The sequence below is a fragment of the Mus caroli genome, unplaced genomic scaffold (assembly GCF_978045245.1).
Source record: "Mus caroli unplaced genomic scaffold, Mus_caroli_1 scaffold_12, whole genome shotgun sequence".
In the NCBI taxonomy this organism is placed as follows: Eukaryota; Metazoa; Chordata; class Mammalia; order Rodentia; family Muridae; genus Mus; species Mus caroli.
The window spans coordinates 57226415-57245963 of NW_028227267.1; the positions used below are offsets into that span (position 1 = coordinate 57226415).

General features: G+C 43.3%; 1 protein-coding gene across 2 annotated transcripts in view; it reads left to right on the forward strand.

Moving 5' to 3' along the window:
• The first annotated feature begins 371 nt into the window (after positions 1–371).
• Sacs (sacsin molecular chaperone) overlaps positions 372–19549 on the forward strand; it is a 77020-nt gene continuing 57842 nt past the window's right edge. For both annotated transcript variants that reach the window (XM_029468843.2, XM_029468847.2), the window contains exons 1-2: positions 372–657; positions 10653–11140. In XM_029468843.2, the coding sequence (XP_029324703.1) occupies positions 11121–11140 (20 nt within the window). In that variant the 5' untranslated portion in view covers positions 372–657; positions 10653–11120. The remainder of the gene's footprint in view (positions 658–10652; positions 11141–19549) is intronic.

The window sequence follows — 19549 nt, forward strand, 5'->3', positions numbered from 1 at the left end:
CTTGAACTCACTATGTAAAGGCGGCTGATCTTGAGCGCTTTTCCTCCTGTCTTCAGACTGGGCAGTGTCTATTCAGAACTCTTTATAGGGCTGAGGAGGCCCATACCAAGCCCCTAGCACCAACCTTCTATGGGGAATGACTTTGTTTTAAGCCATATGCCTTCCATAAAATTAATCTCTGGAAAACAACAAAAGTAATAGTAAAGCTTCCATCGTGACTTTTGACCTCAGTGATCCACAACACTGGGTGTGTGGCATTATGGCATTCTTTGACGCTGATATGCTCCTATCTCTTTAATTTTAAAAAAAAAGAGAGCGTGAGCTAGGTAGGGGGAGCTGTGACTGCCGCACTCTCCCGGCCCTGCGCTGAATGCAGTGGCAGTCACACTGGGACTTGTTTGTTGTTGGTACAAAAGGCACACAAAGGCCGGGCAACCAGGTTGATGATGGCCACCGTGAGACTCTGAGGGTCCCTCGGACTGCGGACTGCGTCTAGTCTAGGAACAGCTATATCGGGCGTTGCGCCCCGCTGGAGCCGGGTGGTGCGGTCGCCGCTACAGCTGCTGCTGCTCCAGCTGGGCCGTGGACCACTGTCCTCTGCATCTTCTCCCCCAAGGAAGACAGAGCAGCTCTGGCGTGTAGTGCCACAGCGCACGGGTGAGGAGTTGCTACCTTGGCATCCTTCGGTAGGGTGGGTCCCGCTCTACTTCCTCATCTTAGTTTCAGAGGGGCTCTGACTGCAGGCTTTGTCTTTTTAATTTCCACTCCAAGTTGCAAAGAGTGGTCATAAGGGTTCGCCGCTGTTATGCAGAGTGGGGTCCGGACTATTGGTATTTATACAGTGGCATTCTCAGAATAGTTTGTTACTTAATCTGCAATCGCCCTAATTTTAACCTCATGTTCTTAACCAGCCAGTTCTCAGTTGCCTTATTTAATAATACTCGAAGCCTTATGGCAAAAAAACATTCTCCTTATTTCATTTCATTCCAGGAAATAATTAAATTCTTAGAAAGAGTTCTGTAATTTTAGCAAAGTTCTCTCCTACTCTGCTGTCCTTTTTTGCTTGCCTGCGTTTTTCTTTTTTTTTTTTTTTTTTAATTTTTAATATTTTTTTTATTACATATTTTCCTCAATTACATTTCCAATACTATCCCAAAAGTCCCCCATAGCGCCCCCCACTTCCCTACCCACCCATTCCCATTCTTTTGGCCCTGGCATTCCCCTATATTGGGGCATATAAAGTTTGCAAGTCCAATGGGCCTCTCTTTCCATTGATGGCTGACTAGGCCATCTTTCGATACATATGCAGCTAGAGACAAGAGCTCCGGGGTTCTGGTTAGTACATCATGTTGTTCCAACAATAGGGTTGCAGATCCCTTTAGCTCCTTGGGTACTTTCTCTAGCTTCTCCATTGGGAGCCCTGTGATACATCCAATAGCTGACTGTGAACATCCACTCCTGTGTTTGCTAGGCCCCGGCATCGTCTCACAAGAGACAGCTATATTTGGGTCCTTTCAGCAAGATCTTACTAGTGTATGCAATGGTGTCAGCGTTTAGAAGCTGATTATGGGACGGATCCCTGGATACAGCAGTCTCTAAATGGTCCATCCTTTCATCACAGCTACGAACTTTGTCTCTGTAACTCCTTCCCTGGGTGTTTTGTTCCCAATTCTAAGAAGGTGCACAATGTCCACACTTTGGTCTTCATTCTTCTTGAGTTTCATGCGTTTATCAAATTGTATCTTATATCTTGGGTATCCTAAGTTTTGGGCTAATATCCACTTATCAATGAATACATCTAAGGCTGATCTTCAATAACAAAATAAATAATAGAAAGCCAACCTTCACGTGGAAACTGAACAACACTCTTCTCAATGATACCTTGGTCAAGGAAGGAATAAAGAAAGAAATTAAGGACTTTTTAGAGTTCAATGAAAATGAAGCCACAACGTACCCAAACTTATGGGACGCAATGAAGGCATTTTTAAGAGGAAAACTCATAGCTCTGAGTGCCTCCAAAAGGAAACTAGAGAGAGCACACATTAGCAGCTTGACAACACACCTAAAAGCACTAGAACAAAAGGAAGCAAATTCACCCAAGAGGAGTAGACGGCAGGAAATAATCAAACTCAGGGGTGAAATCAACCAAGTGGAAACAAGAAAAACTATTCAAAGAATCAACCAATCAAGGAGCTGGTTCTTTGAGAAAATCAACAAGATAGATAAACCCTTAGCCAGACTCACTAGAGGGCACAGGGAAAGCATCCTAATTAACAAAATCAGAAATGAAAAAGGAGACATAACAACAGATCCTGCGTTTTTCTTAAAACAAGGTCAGTGGGGAGTGTTGCCTTCGAGGCTGATATGCTGATAATTTTAGCTTTAATCTTACTCCCTGTGTCTCTGAAAACGGGAAAAAGTCTCTTCCATTTGAGCCAAAGACAGGATGGGGGCTGGTTCCAGGTGTCTTCCAAGCATAAGCTGCCACAACCCCATATTGGTCTCTTTACTCCTGCACCCACCAGTACAGAAGTAATTCAGGATCAGCCCCCATTTATTTATCTTATGACGAGTTTTACAAGCACCCACTGGCAGCCAGGTAAGAACTAGGACAGTGTGAGGTTCTCATGTTCATGTCCCCTGAGTGTTGCGGAAGACTAACCAGCTCTCTTTCCTTTGCCTTGACAGTTAGCTCCATTCTGTGTGGTCCCTTGTCTTCTTTATCCTTGGCTTTTGGCTTTTGGCTGCCCAAGCTGCTCCCTCCGGCACCCATGATCCTTAAGACTCTGTCTAAGTCCCTTTCAAAGGAAGCAAGCTAGCTTACACCATCTTCCTGCATCCCTGCTGTTGTGCTCATCCTGTGAGAACAGCAGTATGAACTGTTGACCGCTGTTCTGGTGTTTCCTGTTCTTCCTGTCAGAAGAAAAGCTCAGTCACAGCTTTTGAAGAACAAGGACAGTTTACAGGAGTCCTTTGCTTTGTGCTGGACTGGCCCTCAGCAGCCCTGTGCTCAAATGTCAGCTCAACTGGACCTTCCTGCCACAGCCCCCTAAAAGTCGCTAACAATTGGTGCCTCAGTTTCTCTTCTGTCCAAGACACTGATGGTCATTGCTCAGATGATGGTGGTACCATTGAGACATCAAATGTTTGTGAAGATAGCTAGCTTGGACTAAGCAGTGTGTTGCTAGTGAGTATTTGATTCATTTCCAACCCATCGCATCCATCCATCCATCCATCCATCCATCCATCCATCCATCCATCCATCCATCCAACCACACATACATCTACTCACTCAATCTATGAAACACACCAAATAGCTTCATTTATTAGTGTTCCCTCAAAAACTGAATTTATAAATGGACTTTGGGCTGAGTGCCTCTTAAACAGCCTTTGCTTTGGGCTAAATGCTCTTCACTGTTTCCCCAAGCTGTTCTTATACCTTTGGCCTATGAAAGCAGAGCTAGAACTTTCTCGTTGCCATAGGGCTGTTCTCTGAGGGGAAGGGTGACTGATTCCTCTTGCATACCTTCCCCTAAACACATCATGGTAGCAGTAACAATGACTATACTGGCCATGTCCCCCAGGAGTCCAAGTCAGGACAGTTAAATGTGCTTAAATGTGCCAAATTGGAAATCAGAACAAGTTCCGTTACTATTTTGATCTTGGACAGTCAGGCGGCCCACTCACTCTTTATAGACATTGCCAATCCTGTGACTATTTTTAATCTCTACTTTGTCTTTCTCCTTTCTCTTTGCTATTTTCCCTTAAACTCTACACTTAACATGGACTGGACTTCAGTGTCTATGATGGAGATGTTGTACCCTTCCCAGAGGGAGAAGGAAAACAGAGAAACTGGGAAAAAGCACTGGATTGGGAAACAGAAAAATGTGACTTTAGCTCTGTTGGCTTTTATTTGTGCATAACAGAAAACCATTTATCCTCGTAGCTAAGATAAGAGGTTTGGGGAGAGACTCTTTGACTTTCCTTAGAGTCCTGAGCATAAGATCTCGACAGCTCTCTTTGGACTCTGCTCACTGCCTCAGAATAGTCAATCAAAAATTACTTTTCACTCGTGTGGTCAAGATTAGAAATGATTCAATAGCCCCGCTCTGTAGGTTACAAGATGCAAGGTTCAGGGAGTAGAAGCTCAGTGTGTTCTTATTTGAAAAAGGAGAGGTCTACTCATTGTAGCTTTTCTTGCTGAAGATCACCACGTTCTCAGACCCCACGCCCCAAGTTCTGGTTCTTGCTGTCGTGTTCTTCCCACTGCACTTTGGATTTTGGGTGACTGGAAGCCTGAGAGCTCACACAGATCACCCGTTTTGTGCAGAGCCATCTTTAGTTCTTTTATAGCAATGTAGCATCCGGACAGACAGTGTTTTTAAAACCCTGCTTCTGATAGTATTGCATGTCTCTTACCTAGGCCAGAAGACCAAGGCTCTGCCTTTCACTTCTTCCAAAAAGATAAAAGCTTGAAGTCAGCCAGGCACCTAGTGAATGGCAGTTTAAATTTCATGCATATCTTTATTTCATTAAACTGCTGAGCACTGGAAAGGAGCGCACGTGTGAATATTATTGGTCTCTGGGATTTGTGGACATTTCTACACAATAGCAGGTTCAGCGTTTCCCCTTGTTTAACATGATGATACATTTAACTGTTAGAAATCCCCAGTAAGACAAAGGGAATATTGGATAAAACACAGACATACTAAACTATTATTCACTGTCTGGAATTGACACTTAACTAATATATATATATATATATATATATATATATATATTTATATATATATATATACAGAAGCAACCATTTAATTGTTGGATTAAACAATAGTTAATCTGCTTTGCACATAAAGATATTAAATTGTTATATTTTGAAGCTCGGTGTGTAAATTTTATTCAGTCTATGTCAGCTTCCCATCAAACCCACCCCCACACGCTTATTTTTATTTATCAGTGTTTTTGTTACAGCGCTTGTACTGGGTGACTGCTTTAGAAAAAGTCTAGTCCTGGAGAACATACTTGTTCAACAAATCATTAAATGCCTCAGAGACCCATCTAAGAACAGCCCAAGACTCTGAATAGACTTATTCTGAGACAGACTCGGGTTAGAAAGGTGGAGTCTCATCACAGTGATTCTGACATTTAACCTCTCGGAGCTTCCAGCTTCCTACTTTTGAAACGAGACTGAGAACAGATCAGCAACCTCTCCGCAGTGATCAGCACACAAACCCCTGGCATGGTGACGTGGGTGACGCGTGGTAGGCTTCTCCAGCAAGGTCTCTTTTTAAAATAATGAGCGAATTCTTGTGTCTTCTAAAAGCTACATGATATGCATCAATCTTGACAAATTTAGGAGATTTTAGCCATATTTATTTTAATGTTCTTTTTAGCAGCTTTACCAAGATATTATCCACATGCCATACAGTTTGCTTGTGTGTTATGTTTATAAATTTTTATCTGTGAACATAGGCAGAACTTTTTTTTTTTTTTTTTGCCAGCGTAAGACCCTGCCTACCACAGTCATCTCTACGTATCATAGAATCAACTTGAACTTGATTCAAGGTATAAACCTAGATGTTTGTTCTTATGATCTGGGAATGAGAGTTTATGCACACTGGTGAAATTTGTACATCAAGTCACTAAATTGTTCACACTGTTGAGTGCCTCCTGTATCTGTGATCAAGAGCCTGAAACAGAGCCAAAGAGGAGTCAGACAGCTTTGAGGAACTGATTGCAAAAGAAACGAGAAAGGCCTGGGTCTCACAAAGGGCTTCAGAACACCAGGGGAAACTCTTAGGTGTTTTCATGGCTGTCCTGTGGATATCTCTATGTGCTTGTGTGTACACTGAGTACACTTCACCTTTAGCTTCTCGTGGTGATGTAAATACATTTTATTTTTGCGTTTGATTGCCCAGGTATATGAGGCCAAATCTGGCTGTGGTGACCATGACCTGTCCATACGGCCCACAGTACTGACCCTGGTGACACAGGCAGGGCCTACTGTGCTAGATCTTGCTCTGTTGATTCACAAGGTGAATTCATCTGACTTTTCCATTTTGCAAAGATTCTGTTTCAACCTGTTCATCTTTGCTGACTCATGCTTTGCTCTGAGAGGATAGGGTATATATAGTCTTTCTCGGTTGATCAGTGGAGGCTAAGGGCTAGAAGTCTGTCTGCCTTTGGCTTCTTCCTACTACGTGGAAAACATCCAAAGGTAAGTTTTTACCATGTCCAGCAGTGTTTACTGCTTGAGAATTTGTTTGGCGGTATGGATTTTTGTTTAATCCACAGATAAATGTGTATCCTGCTCTCAGGCTGGGGGCAGGTGCTATGCCTATTTGCTATAAATGTCTTAACTGACTATTTCTGGGGACACAGAGACTATTTTGATAGGTTACGCTGCAGAGAGCTGTGGCTGTCCAGAAGCACGGCAGCGTTGTGAAGGGCTTCAGGAGAGGCTACCCCAGCATCCCATCTAAGTCCTCTCCATACAACCTTTGCTTCACTGGGTCCCAAGTGTTTCAAGTCTATTCAAGAGGCTCTGCAATGTAAAAGAAACCCTATATAGGATAAAGCAATAAGGTGGCTCTAGTTATGTTTCTATGCCAAGCCCTGTCTCATTTCCTTGGTAACGGCCAGGTGTCTGTGTTGTAGCTTCTAGGAGGTTGGCTTTGACCTAGCTGACCTCGCTGCTTCAGTTCACTTTATTGCAGCCTAGACCCCTTTTGTCTTCTCCCCTCTGCACACTGCTTACCTCTACTGAAGCACAGCCTTGGATCCAGGGATCCTGGCCCACTGTTTACTTCGCGTGCCTGACACCCGGACCCCTGGCTGTTTGTCTCAACCGGTGTAATTCACAGACACTTTTGCATCAGTTAGTGAATGAAACTGGCGTGTCTTCCTACTCCCCAAATGAAGCCACACAGTGCCAAACCTTGCTGTGAAGCTCAGGTTGCCAAAATAGGATATTTCTGCTGAGAAGGCACCAAGGGCGCGCGCGGCACAGACACGATGCTAATGTCAACAGGGGACAGAAGCTCCAGATTTCAGAGACAAATGAATGACCGATTCAGCAGTTGGCCGGGACGAGTGTCCACCCTCATTCCCTCGCAGACACCGCAGGGCACCCCATTGTTTACACCCAAAGGAAGTGTGTGAATTGGTGGACAGAAACCATCCCATGCCATTTCATAGGTACATGGGATGCAGTGCACATAAGCACAGACAGCGCCATCTAGAGGTTGCACCTACTGCCCACACTGTGCGAAGTGCCTTTAGACACAGTTCAATAGTTTTTTATGGAGACGTTGTTCCTGGATGGCAGGCACATAGCCATGTTTTACAGATGTTGAAACTTAGGCACAAAGAACTTGCAGATTGGCAAATGGTGAGAAGGCTCCAGAAAGTTGTATAATGATTTGTTCTTCCCCAAACGATGGGAACCAGCAGCTTCCCTCTCCTTTGAGCATTAGAGGCCTTGGTGTTCCCGGGGAACCGGCAGGCTCTTCTGTGACGGATCTTTGGTGCGCTGGCCCAGTTTTCATTCTCAGTGTTGGGTCTAACTTCCCCCCACTTCCTTATGATCAGTTCTCAGTTTGCCAACTTCAGTAGCATCTTTCTAGAACCAACTCTGCACACACCCCCCCACTGCCATTATTTTCCCATCTTCGCTCATATTTCCATTGGGGTTAATCCTATAACCTTATTTCTCAGCTCTGGAATTAAAACAGAACCCAGTCTTCAACCATTCTTCCTGCTGAATGAAATCATCGAAGACGATACTTTCCTCATAAATGTCCTGCTTCCAATTCTAATAAAGAAAGAACCCTTAGGCGAGGAGCGTCGTCAGAGGACACGTGTATCCAATCTGAATCCATAGGTTTACGTGCTTTTATTTTAGCTTTAGGTGGTCTGTTTATGCCACCTGGTACTGCGTTTATGTATAAAGGGATGGATTGTTTCTGTTCACAATACATTTGTTGGAGCTGAGAGTGTTTTATATTATCTGTTGCTACTAAAACACCACAGGCTGGGTAAATTATAAAGAAAAGAGGTTTATCGAGCATCACAGATCTGGTTGAAAGTCAAGTGGCATTTTTGGTGTGTCCTTGTTGCTTCTTGCTGGCAGAGTCCCCAGGCTGAGCAGGCCATCATGTGGCAGGAACAAGGAGTGTGTGTGTCTTCTCTGCTCTTGGTCTCTTCTGATAAAAGCTCTAGCAGTCAATCGTGGGCGCATCACTCTTGCCCTATACCACATGAGCTTCCAAAAGCCCCTCTGAACTCATAGCTGCATTAAGTCTGTGCCTTCCAGGGGCTTTGCAGTAGGGATGAAATTTCAGCACGTGTTATAAATCTGTATCTGCTCTATTCTGTGGTTGCTTTTAAAATAAACATTTAAGGAACAAAACCATTTATATTTAAGGAAAAAAAACCTTCACTGTTTCCCTGCTAGCTTTAGAAAACTGCACTGATTGGCTTTGATGAATGCCAATCAAAATGTCCTGTGAAAAATTAAACTATACTAAGCCACTGAGAAATTGTCTTCAGGGATGGGTCTGCTGTAGCATTTGGTGATTAATCTGCTCTAATCTCCCCAGTAACAATGGTGCAAGTTCCTCACTACCTGCCCCAATGCTCTGGATTCCTGAATGAAAGACACACACACACAAACACACACACACAGCCTTATATTTAATATGCCTTAATGAGCTCAATGGCTGGGCCACTCCCAAACTTCACGTTGCTAACGCCTCTCCTCCGATACTCCTGAATTATTACTTACTAAAATCTATATTCCATCTTTGCTACCCCAGACCCAGTTTGGGGGACCCTGGGTCACTCTTCCCCAGCTCTTACACAATTGGTATGCTTCTCTTCCTGCAGCTCTCAAGCCTGGATCTTATTCCTTCCCTGGCATGGAGTTTCTCCTTTTTCTCTCTCTCCTGAGTTCCTTGTCCAGGAACCTTAAAGTCACACCCCTGTTCCCCTGTCCAGCCACTGACTGTTGGCAACTTTATTTACCAATAAAAGCCAGCTGGGAACAGGGACCCTCAGCATCTTACCTGCAGATGTGTAGGTTCCTGTGCAATTTGGGGAACCAAATTAACGCAAGTCGCATTAGAACCAATCCACAGCAGTCTACACTGACTTTTGAGCTCTCTTTCTAGATGTTATTGATCATCCAGAAATGATGATTCACTAGAGCTTGAATGATTACTTCTGCAGACATGTCATCCAGTGAAGCGTGGACAGCTTGGGATGTAGCTGAGAGGTAGAGTGCCTGTGAGCATGTCTGAGGCCCTGGGTTCCATTATCAGCATCACCGCAATACATAAACGCATGAGGACACTGGACACATGGACAGAAGGCTCAGGAACTGAATCTTCAGATCTTCAGATCTTCAGCCCTTCTCCTTCCTCCCAGAATGTGTTTAAACAAAATCACTTATTTTCCATATTTCCTTAGTGTAGTACCAATCCCACCCCCTTCAAACAACTCTCATATGTGATCATGTCTAAGAAAACTTTGAAATTATAATGTATTTTGTAACCATTGCATTATAAGTGTATAAATAGAAAATTCAGTCTCCTGACTTATCATTGCGAAAGCTGTCATTCTCCCATTTTATTTCTTAAAAGTCGAGGCTATTTCAAAGATTAGTGGTTTTTTAAAGATCTTCCAACAGGCACACTTTCTCTCTCTAAGACAAGAGTTTCTCTCTCTAAGACACACACTTTACTTACACAAATTTTAAAACTTTGTAAGGAATGATTTTAATTTTAGTAGTCTGTCATCTTCTGTTTTTACATGAAATAGCTATAGTTGGAAACCACAAGAGCTGTGCCCAGCCACCTGTGAATAAATAGACTGTGTAAAAGCTATAAGGAAATGTGATTTCACTTTGTGTTTAGTGTCTGCTCTAAGGAAGCGGGGATCGGGACAATTGATCCAAGACTCATAGAATTTATGTGAATTTAAGGATTTTAAAACATTGCTGGGGGTGGGGCACACGCCTTTAATCCCAGCTCTCGGGAGGCAGAGGCAGGCGGATTTCTGAGTTCGAGGCCAGCCTGGTCTACAAAGTGAGTTCCAGGTCAACCAGGGCTATACAGTTAAAACAAACAAGCAAAAAAATATTAACAATGATCGAAGCCTTGTTGATGTAATTTTAAAAAATAGGAGACTGGATGATGAGAATCCCCAGGGAACAGAGAGCTCCTGAATTGACAGCTTGTATCCAGTACTCCGAGCCATTATTGAATCAGCTTTGCTCTCATTCCTGCCTTTCTCTGGACCCTCCTCATGCCGAGGCTGGACTGGCAAATATTGTTTCTCTAAGAAGGTATATTGTGTGGGAAGTAGGATTTCCAGTAGGAAGAAATCAGGGAAACAGAGCTCACGTGGTAGGTTGATAGATAACGTTTATTATTTCAGAGGCCTCCATATCCGGTAACACAAGTGTGTTTGTTGATGTGTGTTTTGTTGGGAGGCTGGGGACAGAGAGGAATGTCATGCCGGTTGGCAGAGGTGCAGCGCAATGATACTTTATATTTAATAGGTCACTCAAGCTAAGGTCCTGGCTGTCTTCTGTGCAGACTGCGTTCTCGGCACACACATTACTCTTTTCTTTACCTTGTTTTTTCTTTTAGGGTCCTTGAGGTAAAGCCAAGATGCCAGTGGCTCCAGACCTGGGAGAAGTATTCTAAAGGGCACGCATCTTATAACTCCTGAGATGAGGGTGGGCAGTGTCCTACCCAAGCAGCTCCGCAGCATCTTCCCTCTGCAGTTCCAACAAGGACCATAGAAGAGCCAGCGAGGAGGAGACATTAAGGTTGCCTCTGGGAAAAGCCGAAAACTCCCAGCCAGCTGATACTGGTTTGCTTTAAAAAGACAACCTTATCAGATCAACCTTATCAGGCATACAGAACACAGGAACAAAACACAATGTTTTCTGATGTCAGATGATGACAGATGCTGGGGAAGACTGGCTTTTCATCAGCCAGAAAGAGCTTCGCTCAGAGTGCACATTGACAAGAAACACAGGAAACACATAGGAGCCTTAAGCAGAAGGAAGCAGGCGCCGTCTATGGTCTTCAAGGACAGCTGCTCCGGTGACCATGGAGACCGAGGAGACGAGGTGAATAGTTACCGATTTAAGTGGAATTTACTCATTTATTTATGTGTGTGTGCACTTGTGAGTGTGGAGGGCAAGGGACTAGCTTCAGAAGTCTCTCTCTCTCCCATGTGGGTTCCAGGAAGCTCATTCAGGCTATCAGCTTGGTAGAGGGTAAAGGGCACCTTTGTTCTCTGAGCCTCCTTGCTGCCCCACGGTTGTGGTTTTATTAGAGTATATTCCTGATCTTACAAACTTAGGACTTATTCAAAAGTATGCTTATTTATTGCTATTGAAATTTATATGTGCCCTTCTTCGTTTTGAATGTTTTAAATTGAAATAGAGTCACATCACTTTTCCCTCCTTTCTCTCCCTCCAGACCCTTCCAGCTACCCTCCCTCCAACCCCTCCCATGTCCCTCTTCTCATGTTAATAGTTAATAGTTTCTTTTCTTTAATGAATATTGTTGCGTGTGTGCTTTTTCCGTAGTCAAATAGCAGAGTGGTACTCTTATGTTTCTTTGTTTCTGTTTCTTGGGAATTTTTTGAATCAGATTTCTCTGTGTAGCCCTGGCTGTATTGGTACTTGCTCTGTAGACCAGGCTGGACCCAAACTCAGAAATCTGCCTGTTCTGCCTCCTGGGTGCTGGGATTTAAGGCATGCAATACCACAACTGGATCAGAGTGCCACTTGTATTCGAATGGTGTACTAAAGTGACATGTTCAAAAATTGAATTTTCAGTACCATAAAAACAAGGAAGGCTTCACATCTTAGCCTAGTGATATCAGCAGATTAAAAGACTTTTCAATTTTTATTTTCCAAACTTGAAATGCTAAATTATTATTATTAATAATTTATTTATTTTTGTTTTTGTTTTTGTTTTGTTTTGTTTTGTTTTTTTGAGACAGGATTTCTTTGTGTGGCTCTGGCTGTCCTGGAATTCACTCTGTAGACCAGGCTGACCTCGAACTCAGAAATCTGCCTGCCTCTGCCTCCCAAGTGCTGGGATTAAAGGCATGTGCCACCACTGCCTGACTTGAATTATTATTTTTTTTTAAAGAAAACAACCTAGTTCTTCTGTACTAGTTTTTGGGAACTGCACATTAAATAGGAACACCGTTACATTTTGGGGAGTAGCTGCTCCCTAGCATCGTCAGGAGTATTCCTGGGACTGATTCTTCCTTTGCACTCCAGGCTGACCTTGAGCTTGTCCCCTTCTGTAGTGCTGGGATTATGTGTTGAGCCATCACATTTAATTATTGTTACAGTGCATGAATGCACGTGGCTGCCATCAAGCAGCTGGCATAGTCAATTGTCTTCTGTATTGGCTACAACTATGAAAAGTAACCAGTGAAGCGTGGTGGCGAATGCCTTTAATCCCAGCACTTGGGAGGCAGAGGCAGGTGGATTTCTGAGTTTGAGGCCAGCCTGGTCTACAGAGTGAGTTCCAGGACAGCCAGGGCTATACAGAGAAACCCTGTCTCGGAAAAAAAAAAAAAGAAAGAAAGAAAAGAAAAGTAACCTGAAATTAAGTCCTTTATTATTACTGATGCTGTCGTTAAACACGAGAGACATGTTTGCAGCATCCTGTAGATTAACAGCAAACAACAACAAAAACGTTCTCAAGTACTTCTGTAGTGGTACGCACTCCCTTAATTTTGGAAGTAGATACTCTTACAAATAAAAAGTGAACACTTTTGTTTAACTCAACAGTTAGCCCATTTGTTTTAAGAAATTTCATTTGCAGTAATTATATACAACCACTCGCTGGTCTTGACACTGACTTTATCAATCATCAAGATGAAGCCCAACAATGTAGTTTCTTTTGCCATTACTATCACGGTTGGCAAATTCTATTTATATCTATATTACATCTATATATTTATAAAAAGGAAATATGAATTAAATTTGAATGTACTTTTTCTGAGGATGGCATTATATCGGCTGGGCTGTAGGTACTTTTGAATTCTTACTTTACTAAATGTAACTGGCAACACACACATGCAGGTGAGCACATACATACGTCTATACACACAATAGTACATCCACTGACAGCCTCACTCAGCCTGCTGACTATAGATCCCCCCATGTCTCTGCTGGAGTTCAGGCTTGAGCTGATCTGAATGAATACTAACAGAGGCTGTAGGGGAAACTACTAAGAAGAGATGTGGGCGGAAGGAAGGACAATTCTTTTTTTTTAATTTTTAATATTTTTTATTACGTATTTTCCTCAATTACATTTCCAATGCTATCCCAAAAGTCCCCCATACCCCCCCCCCACTTCCCTACCCACCCATTCCCATTCAGGACAATTCTTGCTAAGCTGGATCTGACAGAATGACCACATGGTTTGGGTGACAAGGGTGGATTCTAAGCTGACTTAGTGGGATGCTTGCATCTAACTCAGCTTAAATTTCTAGATGAATTAGATGCTTCTTCAGGTGATGGATTCAGGGCGGGCACCATGGATCCTGTGGACTTCCTGTTCAAATATCTCTAGAGATGGAGTGGACACCAGTGCCAGTCAAGGTCCCTGCCTGGAACAGAGGGCAGGGATGCAGGAGGAGGCTGAGGGACTGAGGGTGGTTTTTAAGGAATAATCGGCGCGCACGAGCAACCATGAGTTAGTGGCAGGAGACTTGGGCTGCTGTGGTTAAAGAGCAGAGATCACATAACAAGAGGATGATGTGATTTCTGCAGATCCTAAGATTTGCACAAAAGAACCAGAATTGTGAAAAATAGCACGATGCCAGGATGGGTCGTGGAAAAGAAATCCTCTCCGTGTATGGTGGAACTTCTGCAGTAGATGTAAAACCAGTATGACCTCTCTGTATGAACATAGTCTAGAGAAAGGTAGGAGCTTTTAGAAGATTTGGTACTGTGCTGTACTCTATTCAATATGCTAAATAAACCTTTATTAGTCTTATAATGATGACTTTATTAGTCATTAAAATAACTTTATTAGTCTTATAATAATGAACACTCATTTCATTAGGCAGAGAACAAATTTGGAGGATTGCTTTGGCTCCTGGGAAATCTCAAGGTCAATTTGAGATCTAGATTCATTTAGAATCTATTTGGAGAAGGCAAAAAAAAAAATGTCAAAAGTATCAAAAGGTTTGAACATTTGACTAAATAGGATCTTAGTTTATTGTAATGAACATTCTTACCTGTCTACTGAACCAAAATAACAAAGATTCAAAAGGAGAAAACAGCTATATACAAAAACCAAACAGACTCCAGAGGCTGGAGAGAAGGCTCAGCGCTTAAGAGCCCACGCTTTTCTTTCAGAAGACCTGAGTTCCGTTCCCAGCATCCACGTAGTGGCTAACACTCATTTCTAACTCTAGGCCCAGTTGTGAGCTGTCCTACGGGGCTGCTGGGAACGGAACTCAGGTCGTCTGAAAGAGCAGTGCATGCTCTTTACTGCTGGTCCATCTCTTCAGCCTCAAATTATAACATTTAACAACTGGTAATCCTTTTAGTGTGTGTATGCGCATACACGTATGTTTTGTGTGTGTGCATGCATGCATGCATGAGCACATGCTAGATGTGAACCGCAGTCATTACTCTTCAGGAGTCATCTGCCTTGATGGCTTTTGAGACATGGTCTCTCATTGGTCCATTGTGTGCTGAGTAGGCAATGCTGGCTTCCCATCACTGGGATAATAGATGGGCACTGCTGTGTCTAACTTTTTACATGGGTTCTGAAGATCAAACTCAGGTCCTTATGTTTGCATGGCAAGCACCTTATGGACCGAGGTAGTCATAGCTCCCTGGTAAGCCTTTATTATGTTTTTTTTTTAACAAGATAAGATGAACACATTGTGGGTTGTCTGATATTAGCCAGCATTGTAGAGACATTTTTCTTCTGACACTATCTCACAGTTTTTATAGGCATGCTGATTTGTAGTACAAGGTTTCCTATTTCTCAATAGACTAAGATATAGCTGACATCTCTATATAAAAATAAGCCAATGCCATATAAACCTGTATTATAAACTATAATTACTATGTCAGCAATATGTTTTATTTAGAGATTACATAGCACAACTCTAAGGTTGCAAGTTCCAAAGAGATTTTGGAACCTTTTCAGCAGGCATGTTCTAACACTAAGAAGCCTAGCTACCGTCTCAAGTAACTACTCTGTTAACTGTATACAGCATATGTATACCAGACAAATATTAAGAAAGAGAAAGGGGTAAAAGCATAAATCCTGAAAATGACAAATACATCAACTTTGGTTTTTTTCTTTGCTGTTCTTGATGTCTGTGTAGTTAGCTGTTACCCAGCAATTCATCTTTTACTTATACATCTGTTCTAGGTTAAGTTCATAAATTAATTTTAAAGGTTTATTTTATTTCTTAATTGCGTATATATGTGTGTGTGCACATGTGAGTACAGGTACCCACAGAATTCAGAAGAGGATGTTGGGTTCCCTGAATTACTGCTGGTTGTGAGCCGTAGCACGTAGATGCTGGGAACTGAACTCAGGTCCTCTGAAAGGTTAAGATGTCTCTTAACCACTGGGCCATCTCTTCAACTCCTTAAAAATAATTTCAACACTGCTATAGTATTATTGACTAGTAAATTCAAGCACAATTCTTTGTTAAACTTAATACAAACAATTGAAAACATACTCATTTCTTTTTTTTTACAAAAGCAGTAATTCCAAACAAACCTTGTTTATTAAAGAGTTAAGTCATTTGAACCTGGAAAACTTTGTAATTCTTTTCTAATGTTTTAGGAAGTTGGGAATTTCCCTCATGGAAGTGTTTTGTTGTTATCAAGCCAGTTTTGACAGCACCTCGTTAAGGGGTTTCCTAAGTTAATCTGGTGATGCCTTGGTGAAGTAGATAATCATACATACGAACACGTGTAAGCCCACAACAGCTGCTCTGAGATTTTATCACAGGTGGCAAGCAGAACAGTTGACAGTCACTAGATCTTGTGAGACAGTTGACTCTCATCTTCATCTTACCCTTCATTGATTTTTTGCTGTTACGTATGGAGGGTGTTTCCAGATGCTGTTTGTCCTGATACTCAGCTTTGGGGCTCTATGAGTCCTTTTGAGAACTCCGATGGCAGTAGTCTCAAATTCAAATGGCTGCGGGGAATGAAGGGGCTGGCATAGGAGGGAAGGGGTCTTTGGGTGGGCTGAGGAAATGGGAGGCGGAATCGAAGAGAACTGGAAGAAAATGCTAAGCTGGCTGATGGGAGGAGAACGGGGATCCAGCTGGTGAAGGAGCCAGTTTGAGGAAGTCATTGGTGGTCAGACTCATCCTTAGTAACATCAGTTACAAGAACAAACTTTAGTGGGAGTGGTAGAAGGATGGTGTGCACAGTCACATGGGGGGTGGTGGTGGTGGCAGGTATTCAGTTCCCAGAGAGCTTCCTGTACACTTAATTAAGGGGACTCTGCAAATGGCTACTTGGGACAGCAACCCAGCTGTCTCTGCACAAACCCAGCCTCCATGACCTTGGGACTCTGATGGATCTTCTATCTACCCTAAACTCTGCACAGTCTCTAGAGTGTTCCACTCAGGACTGTGGGAAGTAGACTCACCTCTCATTCTACTTCCAGCGGGTGTCATGGGAGCAATGGTTCAGGAGGGCAATCTCCCATTGGCTGCTGATCAGTCAGTCAGAAAACATGGCTGAAGGCTTCAAACGTGTGCATCTGGGGTCCTGGGTGAGGGCTCTGAGAGCCCAGTGATGAAGTTGATCTTGTACAAGGCATGGTACCATGACTGTTAAAGAGTGTATTATTTCTGACCCTTGTTACAACAGTGAGGAAGACTAGGACTGTAGTGACAAGTACCAAGACTTTGAAAATGGGGATGGAATGTAAGCTCAACTTCTAAGGCATCACAGCAGCTGTGTCCCAGCCAATGGGCAGTGGGAGGGATGGATGGAAAACCATGAAGGGATCCTTGTTAAACACGCTACACAGGATTCCTGAGGCAGGAAGCAGAGTGGTGAGTGTCTAGACCAGGGGATTCTTCCTGAACTAACAGTTCTGACCATGACTGACCTTAGACAAGACAAAGAGCCTACTGATGGGGCCTGTTTAATAAGGGTCTATCTGTAGTTGGAAAAAAAAAAACCCTACTGGATTTGGCTAAGAAGAGTCCCTCTTCAAACTCACATGGAGGCATTCCCAGCCTCCTCTCCTGTCTTTCTTTGAGTGACACCTACACTGATCCCAGGACCTCTGCATGCTGCAAATTCTCCTAACAGCTTTGTCCTCAGAACCACACATTCACAGATTAAGGATCTGTTATGCACCAAGGCTCTGGATTAGACCCAGGAATACAACTGATATAGGCACCCGCTTATATGAATCTTACATATTAGCAGGGTGTGCTGGTTGGTTTTTGTTTTTTTTTTTTATCAGTTTGACACAAACAAGAGAGCCTTGAGAAGAGGAAACCTTCATTGAAGAATTGCTCCCACCAGACTGACTTGGGAGCTTATCTGTGGGGCCTTTTCTTTGATTGATTGATTGATTGATTGATTGATTGATTGATTGATGTGGGAGGACCCGGATGACTGTGGGTGGTGATACAACTGAGCAAATGTAATAGGTTGTATAAGAAAGTAGGCTAGACAAGCCATGGGAGCAAGCAACTAGGCAGCATTTCTCATAGTTGCTACCTTTGCTTCTGCTTGAGTTCCTGCCCTGTCTTCCTTCAGCGATGGACTGTGATTGGGACATGTAAGTCATATAAATCCTTACCTTCCTAAGTTGCCTTTTGTCATGGTGTTTGTCACATTGATAGAAAGCAAAGAAAGACATTGAGCGAAACAGCAGAAGAAAAGGTAATGCATTATACAGTGTATGGTGTGATGGGACCAAAGCAAGGCAGGGAAACGGGGATACCTGCTGCAGCTCAGTGGGACCAAGAGCCAGTTTTAAATAGCATGGTCAGGGCAAGGACACACTGGTCAACAGTGGAGGTGACAGCTGAGCAGGCATTGAAGGCAAGGGGACATTCAGTCATAACCTGTGTGGAGAAGAATATTCCAGTGACCAGGCCCTGGGTCCCTGAAATAGAGAAGGGAACCATTCTCAAAGTGTCCCTGTAGCCGATCTGTTGAGGGGCAGAGGTAGATGTTGGAAAGCCAATCACAAGATGCAACACTCCAGGTAGAAGTGATGGTAGCTCTGGCCAACAGATAGGATGTTGGAGATGCTGACCTAATGGCTGTGGGCCAGCCCACTGTTAGGCTCTCCAAAGGGACTGTATCTCCTGGCTACATCAGAATGCTGACTACATCACAAAAGAATGTTAGCACCGGGTTATTGTAAAAGTTGTAGTCGTTTTCCCAGAAACCATAGTAATTTTGCATATCCATTGGGTGGCCCACATTTCAATTTTGATACTCGTTACCCAGAGTTAGCCCAAACCCTGAACATTAAAGCCCTAGCCCAAATGAGACTGTACCTACCCGAGATGTCAGCTATCAACGGATGGGATGCTCAGACCACCTACACGTCTGCCTAACCAACTGCAAATCAGAGAATGCCTAAGATGGTCCCTAAACCTGAGTTTCATTAATCTGTTGAAACAACTTAGCCTTGAGGAAAGCTCTCTTCCTAAGATTTTCTCTTACTATTATAAGGATTCCATATGTTCTATTTATTCCAGGAACACTAAACTGAAACAATCACAGAGGCTATAGTGTGGTGAGGGTGGTGGCCCAAGTCTTCCCTGCCCCTCTCCGAGCATCCCCCTTCCAGCACTTGATGCATTCACTAATTACAAGCTCCCTCAGCTCCATCGCCTTGGAGTTTGTATTAAACTTCTATTACATTGAAATAACATAGTCATTGGCCATTGGTGATTGAATTCAATCTCCATCTCATTTTTTTCTCTTTGGGATTTCTTATGGATGGGGAGGAAAGAGGGGCTTAAATGCATCACTTGTTCCTCTGGCCACAAGCCCCCATCTTGAGGTCGCTGAGAGTCGCCTCTGTACTTACACTCAAGGTCCAAAGGCGCCCTATGAATAACTAAATACGCTCTCCTATTACTCAGCAAGATTCAAGGGTTTCAGGTGTTCTGTGCCAGGAACCAGATACTAAAACCAAATACATGCGTGTGTGCTCCCAAAATGGAAGAAACAAATCTGCAGATGGAAGGGCAGAGTCTTCAGGATGGCAGGCAGATCTGCAGTCCGAGTAGCCAAAAATCAGGTACAGACAGGGAGAAGCAGGTGGGCGGGTGAGCGCCAAGACAACATGCCAAGCCAGCATGCCCGATGAAGGACAGGCATAGAGGTCATTCAGGCTTCAAGCCATGATCAAGTAGCAGTGCCCAGTGCTGGGGGCAAGGCTGGGCCAGTGGCTTTGAGATTATTCCACACCTCCTAGGTCTCAGAAGCTCATGAGTAAAAGTAAAGGCAATTAATGTGCACCACATGTTTTTT